Raw genomic sequence first — 7363 nt, forward strand, 5'->3', positions numbered from 1 at the left:
TTGAAGTATAAAATGAAAAAAAAAAAAAAAAAGAATTTGATGGGTTGAATTGTAATTTTAGTGAAAATATCTTTATAAATTTTAAAAAAATTAAGGTATATAATAAAAATATAAAAAATCCTATCCATGTCATTGGTTGATAGTGCACAAGAGACGTACCCCTGTTCACTCAGAAGAGGAGTACTTAGAAATACTTGAAATCCATGAAGTTGATTAATTTGTAATTTTGAAATAGTTTTAAAGAATTTAGAAAATAATATTTTTTAATAACTGAATTTTTTAAAAATAATTATTTTTAATTGTACAGTTTTCATATCATAATTACAAACCAAGTAGCCTCTAAAACTTCATATTTCCGTAATTATCCCATATTATCATATAGGAGTAGGTATAAAAGTACAGCCGGCGGAGCGTAAAAGTCGTAGAACCAAACACTCGAGACATTTCCCAGATCACGAGGACAGATTTCTTACAATCTCCGCTGCGCTCTCTCTCTGTGTAATCGCTTCAACAAGGTATTGCATAGGTGAGAGTATCAAACTCTTAACTCTATTCACAAATTGACTTTCATTTCGTTGTATATATATATACATGTATCTGTTTGTTAATCACTCAATCTTGCTTCGAAGTTCTGCATTGTGTGAGCTCTGTTTGGCTGCTGAGAAAGAGGTCCGGAGTAGAATAGAAATCGGTACTGTGAATCTAGACTTGCGTAACCATTCAGACAACTGAAAAAACAAAACAAGTGATAATTGTGTTGTTATATTGAAATCAAAACAATATTGTTTGGCTGCTGAGAAAGAAGTCAGGATTGAATCAGAATCGTCGTGGTAGTTCAATATTCTTGAAATAAGTTCTTACATTTCGTGTTTGGATCGAATCTTTTTCTAATATTTAGTAATTCAGGATTGTTAATAGTGTTTTATTTATTTATTTTGGCTGGATCTGTGTATTTTTTGTTATTCTTTATTGATTTTTTGCTCCTAGCAAATTGTATGTTAGTGGTAAGACAACAAATTTTTATCCTATTCGCCTCAAATTAGGTGCTGTTACACAGGTTTCGCCAAGAAATAAAATTTATAAGGATTTATAGCTATTTTTCCCTATATTTTCTTTCATAATTTTCCTAATTGATGTTTATGATTCTTCAACTAGTTATTGCTGCGACTGTGACCTGACCGAAATGGCGGAGGATAAGTGTGCAATTGTAAAAGATGTTACCCAAGTAAGCCATGCTCATAACTATCTCATTGCTGTTTTTATTTTATTCTTCTTTCAGCTTAATATTTGAAGACCATTGCTAAGATGGGAATATTTTCACTTTTGGCTTGTACAGTTGATAGGTAACACACCACTGGTATATCTCAACAACGTAGTGGATGGCTGTGTCGCTAGGATTGCTGCCAAGCTAGAAATGATGGAACCCTGCTCTAGTGTCAAAGACAGGTATTTTCCGGGATGAATTTATTGGTTTTTTCTTTTATTAATTTTGATCTTTATTACAATTTTTAGAATCTTTCATCATTGGTACTTTGTTTAATTTTGATTTAAAATTTATTCCTTGGATGCAGGATTGGTTACAGCATGATACAAGATGCAGAGGAGAAAGGCCTAATTAAGCCGGGCGAGGTTAGTAACTGAATCCTTCTTTTATACATGTTTGATAGGATTCCAATTTTTTTACATTTCTATATCTTTGCTCCATCTTGAGTTATTTATTTATTTTTTCCTTCACTTTCATTGTTTATCTTAAACCAAATTGACCATCATTCTTGCATTATTTTCATATTTTCCTCGTTACATCATGCAAGATGGTCATACAAAATAGGATGTTCATGAAGAATATCTACTTCCATTTCGTAATTCATCTTGTGATTTCTTATTTTATTATTAGATAGATTTACTACCATTTAAACTTGGTTTTGAGGTTCCTATATGTGTTGGGTGATATACGACACCATAGGGAGATAAGACATAACATTAATGCATCACTATCATCTTGGGATATTTTGTGGGATTTCCACTACTTTTTGTGTGTGTGTGTGTGTCATACAACTTTCATTTCAACATGCCAAATTCATCTAATTGTTCTCATGGGACAGTGTGAAATTGTAAGTTGCAGCAACTAGCTGAACAGGAACTGATTTTGTCAAAGTAGTGTGAGCATTCCTGTATCTTGTATAATGCATATGGCATGCTGTTTGTTGTTCCTTCAATTTTCATATGAATGAAACTGACTAACAGTGTGTTTATGAGTTTTTGTATGTGTTTCTTACCTACAAAATAAATAAATAAATAAGAGAGAGACTAACTGTCGTTTATTGTCTGATGGTTTCTGAAGAGTGTTCTCGTTGAGCCTACAAGTGGTAATACTGGCATTGGCTTGGCATTTATGGCGGCTGCTAAGGGTTACAAGCTAATCATTACCATGCCTGCTTCTATGAGTCTCGAAAGGAGAATCATCCTCCGGGCTTTTGGAGCTGAGTTGGTTCTTACAGATCCTGCCAGGGGCATGAAAGGGGCTGTTCAGAAGGCTGAAGAAATACTGGCAAAGACACCCAATGCTTATATCCTTCAACAATTCGAAAACCCTGCCAATCCCAAGGTATTCTCTGCATTTTTGTGTATACCATTAAATGTGTGTAGCTGATTTGGGAGTTTAACCATCTGGCTGATAACATCTGTTTAGGTTCATTATGAGACCACTGGACCTGAGATCTGGAAAGGCACTGGCGGGAAAGTTGATGCCCTTGTTTCTGGGATAGGGACCGGAGGTACGGTGACAGGGTCAGGGAAGTTCCTTAAAGAGCAAAACCCTGATATCAAGGTTAGTTCTTATTCATTCTCTAATATAGTAGGAAAAATCATGAGCTATTTAGTTTTCCTCTTTTTCCTTCTTTCAGTTAACAAATGTTCTCATTCCTATGTTGCTATTTTGCCTTCTATATTCATGTTTAGCTATATGGTGTAGAACCGGTTGAAAGTGCAGTGCTGTCAGGAGGAAAACCTGGTGAGTCACAACTCTTACATTTGCACTTACTATTTTCCATATCCTTATTGTCATTTCAACGACCATACCTTTTGACTTAAGTTAGATCATTTTTTGGACTGAGGGGATGGAAGGAGTGGCTGGTTTAATAATATAGAGGAAAGGACTACACCTTCAGTAGTTCTGTTAGGCTTGTCTTGTATGTGAGACATGTATTAAAGCATGGGTATTCCTACACTAATAGCCACGGAGCCATGTCAAATGAGTGGCAGCACTAGATCAATTTGTCAGTACTTGATGCCAAAAATCTGCATGGCAGAATGGTTATGAATCATCTGGTATGGCAGTACAAAATATTTCTTGAATATTTTTTGTGAAAGGTATTGATATCCGCATCTAATGGCGAAGAATAAACTTATGTGGTATCATTCAGTATTTTGCTACAGAGGTTTCTATATGTAATGGACTAAGGGCAGTCATTGTGTGAATAAAGATGAGGGGTAGGGTCTTTGCTCAATAGACCCATCCCAATTCTAGAATTTACTGGACAGGAACTATATAATGACCTTACTTCTCCTTTCCCCATGCGCTAAACTTCAGTTGTCATCAACACACATAGCCTTAAGCACAGTGCTTGCCTTTTTCTCTTTGCCCCATGTGCTAAATTAACGGTTGTCATCAACACACATGGCCTTAAGCACAGTTCTTGCAGCAACTAGAGTTGATATAAGTGAGAATTCTAATGTCTAAAGCAGCATGATTGGCCATTTATGCCATTTTCTCAATTATTGTTGTTTGTTTGGGGATTGCATAATATCACTTTGAATCCCGATATACCATTTATGCTTTTGCCAATAAGCATCCATCTCATAAACATCTCATGGTTTTACGTTTCAAAACAATTCAAAAATTTGTGATCACATTTTGTCTACCAATTTCTCTTTTATATGAATGCACCATTGATTCGTCTTTAGACATATAATTTGAGTTGCAATATATGCTTTGACATTGGCATTTGAAACCACCCATGAAAATTCTGACCTCCTTGTCATTTCACTGCCATTTATCTTCTTTTTGTAGCTATTACCCATACTTTAAAATTTGTTTCTTTTCGGGCACTTTATTGACTAACATTATCTTATTAGTTGTCTTCATTTTAACCTTAATGAATTGCATACTTCAAATGTTTTAGGACCTCACAAAATTCAAGGAATTGGTGCCGGTTTCATTCCTGGAGTACTGGATGTCAGTATAATTGATGAAGTTGTTCAAGTAAGCCCCAAAACATTTGATGAGACATTCTCAGTTTCAGTAATCATATGGACATATCTATTTATACATTACTGTTACTATTCTTTGTTGTATATGTACTCGAAGGTGCTTTAAAGTTGTGTGCAATGAGAAAACATCATTGGTTTATTGTTTGACTGTGCATATGCTGTCATAGTCCTGGAGTGGCTATTTGAAATATTTCATTAGAATTTGGGTCATTTTAAATCTTTTGATCATCTATTTCTTTGGTTCCAAGACAATTCAATCTTGATTCAAAAATTAACATTGTGTTCGGACATATTTTTACATCTATTGTTAGGAGCAGCAGAAGAAATTTGAATCTTCATTAAGGTTTGGTTCCCGGTGCTAATCAGGTGGCTAGAATGGTGTTTTAGGAAGTATTTGAATCTGGTGGTATCCATATTACTGATTTTTAGATTTGGTTTGCAAGCTGGTGATCATTTTTAGTAGGTTTTCTGTTGGTTGTTAGGGGTATCTTGGAATATTTGACTAAACAGATTCTCTTTTCTTTTAATTTTCATTATTCTTGGTTTTTGGAAATGAGCATATTCAAGCCATCATGTTGTAAGGTGAGGGTATGCTCTCATTCTTTTTTTTGGATAAGTGGGTATCAGGGTATGCCCTCACTTTTTTTCTCATATATGTTTTGATTTGGTTTTGATACAATCACTTGGTGAAGGGGGGCGGGGACCATTGGTAGAATTCAATTTTGGGAACATAGCATTAGTTTCAGCACTTCTCAGTATGGAGTTGTGAAGAAGAGAATTCTTCAATTTGATTATTCAATAACCCGCTCTCCCTCTTTCTCCCCAGGCTCCTGTGTGTTGCAAATCAGATTGCAAAAGTAAACGAAGAGTATTACCAGATCTTTATCGATCTCTGATTTTACATGTTGAGTAGCTTGGCATTGTAGTCTTGAAGGTCTATACAAACAAAATAGGAATGCCTTTTCAAATTCTTTTTTTTTTTCCTAGTTGGTACTCACACACACGTCTCTATTGAGACTTGAACTCCTGACCTCCCTTTGGAAAGTAAGAGGTTGATACGGCTAGGCCACTGGCCCGTTGGTCCTTTTCAAATTCTCCTTGCTGAATGATGCCTGCAAGTGCGCATTTGTGATCTGGACTGGGTAACTTTAATATTCTCGGGTGGCATGGGGAGGAAAGTAGCCTAAGAACCGTGTTTTGGATTCTTGAAAGGGAAGTGAAGTGCACAATTTGTTGAGATATATCTTTTGTTGAAAGTGTTAATCTAATTGAATTGATCAGTTGATATGTTGGGATCCCTTACCGTGATCGGCTTTTGTATCAATTAGAAATCTTAGACCCATTGTGAGATGGAACATACTTTTGCGTGTTTATTTACTGAGAGGTTATTTCCACTGTTATGTTCATACTTGCTTGAGCAAACACTGCCTTTGCGTACATTGGTATTTAGTCAGTTTATTTTCTCTTTTATTTTGATACTTGCTCCTGTTTGCTTGTACGGGTGAGATTGTGTAATTGTTTTTCACCTCTTCCATGGATTTACTGCCATTATTTTACCCTTCAGATTGAATACTAATCTTGGACAATATTACTGAATTCTGATGTTTGTATGGAATTGTAGATATCCAGTGAGGAATCTATTGAAACTGCTAAGCTTCTCGCATTGAAAGAAGGTTTGCTGGTGAGGACACATTAATCTGTTTCGGTGTAAATTTCATAGCTTTTTGAATCATTAACTTCTTTCTAGTCGCTGGAAATTCTAGTTCATCTTCGCGTTATATTGTAATGCTACAGGTAGGAATTTCATCCGGTGCTGCAGCTGCTGCGGCTATTCAGATAGCAAAGAGGCCAGAAAATGCTGGAAAACTCATTGTTGTAAGTTTGTTATTCCGTTCTCCATTGATGCGGCAGTTCCACAAAAGTTTGTTTAAACCTCTGTTTCATCTAAAATATCATTGATGTTGTATATCAATGGCTTGGAATAATTCATCTTACTGCACCAGTGTTTTGGCGAGATTATAAAAGCTTAAGTTCCTAAAAATTATCTGTTGTTTCTACCTCAACAGGTGGTCTTCCCCAGCTTTGGAGAGCGGTATCTGTCGTCTGTATTGTTCGATTCACTGAAGCGGGAGGCAGAGAATATGATTTTCGAGCCCTGAGGTGTTTTCATAGCTTTAGTATGGTGCACTATTGTGTCTTATTTGTGGTTTGGTCCAGCAGATGAGGACGGTTCATGGTTTGGGGGATTTTGCTTTTTATGGTTTTCGAAATAAGTACCGTAATTAGTATAGAAGTCGATGTTTGTGTTGGGAAAATATTGCTTGGTTGGACTTGGAACTGAAAGCTATATTGTGAAATAAAACGCTCTTTTTTCCTATACGGTTTTTTTCCCTATGATTTCAGTTGCGTTGATTGTGGTGTTACACTGCAAATAAACTTTTATTATTATTATTATTGTTGTTATTACTATTATTTTATGACGGAGCCCTTCCAACAACCTTTGGACACCTGGCTACAAGGTAAACCTCCGGTGTGCAGGGAGGCCTCCAATCCAAGCATACCAATTTTAATAAAGACTCACCAAAGGACCAAGTGGTCCAGCGGTAAAAGCCCTTGTTCCTTAAAGGGGAGGTCAGGGATTCAAGTCTTATGGGTGCGTGCGGAGTATCTTCAGGTATTTTTTCATCCAAAATATATTATTGTAAAAGAAACAAGTTGGAGAGCCAAACTTGACATTCAGCCCTAACAAGCTCAAGTCTAGTGTATTTTTCTACAGCGCATGTTGAGCTCGGGTTTGGTTGGGTTAGGCTTGGAATAAACATGGGTTAAAGCTTATGTTCAACAATAATGTTATTACTAATAATCAAATAGGTCAGATTTGGTTAAGACCTTTATTCAACTCCAACCCAAATTGAGTTTGAGTCGAAAAAATTCAACCCATGACCAATTGGAGTAACAAAAGCAGTTGTCTAAACCCATGCACGGACTAATATGGGCTAAGGTTGGGCTTGGATCAACGACTCAAATTGCATTCCTACTCAATGGTAAGAGGATTTAAGTGACTGACTGATCCATGTTGTTAGGATCTCCATTT

The 7363-nt window shown here is 36.1% G+C and overlaps 1 protein-coding gene across 2 annotated transcripts; it reads left to right on the top strand.

The window, feature by feature from the left end:
• Window positions 1-389: 389 nt before the first annotated feature.
• On the top strand, window positions 390-6646 carry LOC132295224 (cysteine synthase). 2 transcript variants are annotated; one of them, XM_059793394.1, is made up of 11 exons: window positions 390-526; window positions 1156-1225; window positions 1337-1446; window positions 1572-1629; window positions 2342-2605; window positions 2690-2827; window positions 2959-3010; window positions 4182-4261; window positions 5891-5950; window positions 6064-6144; window positions 6336-6646. In XM_059793394.1, the coding sequence occupies exons 2-11, from the start codon at window positions 1184-1186 to the stop codon at window positions 6426-6428; spliced, it is 978 nt and encodes a 325-aa protein (XP_059649377.1). In that variant the 5' UTR covers window positions 390-526; window positions 1156-1183; the 3' UTR covers window positions 6429-6646. The 2 variants fall into 2 exon arrangements, with proteins under 2 accessions (XP_059649377.1, XP_059649378.1); XM_059793395.1 differs by having other exon boundaries at window positions 398-515.
• Window positions 6647-7363: the final 717 nt, after the last annotated feature.

Source organism: Cornus florida, unplaced genomic scaffold, assembly GCF_030987335.1.
Source record: "Cornus florida cultivar Cherokee Brave unplaced genomic scaffold, ASM3098733v1 CherokeeBrave_3.0.0_Hap2_Chr02, whole genome shotgun sequence".
In the NCBI taxonomy this organism is placed as follows: Eukaryota; Viridiplantae; Streptophyta; class Magnoliopsida; order Cornales; family Cornaceae; genus Cornus; species Cornus florida.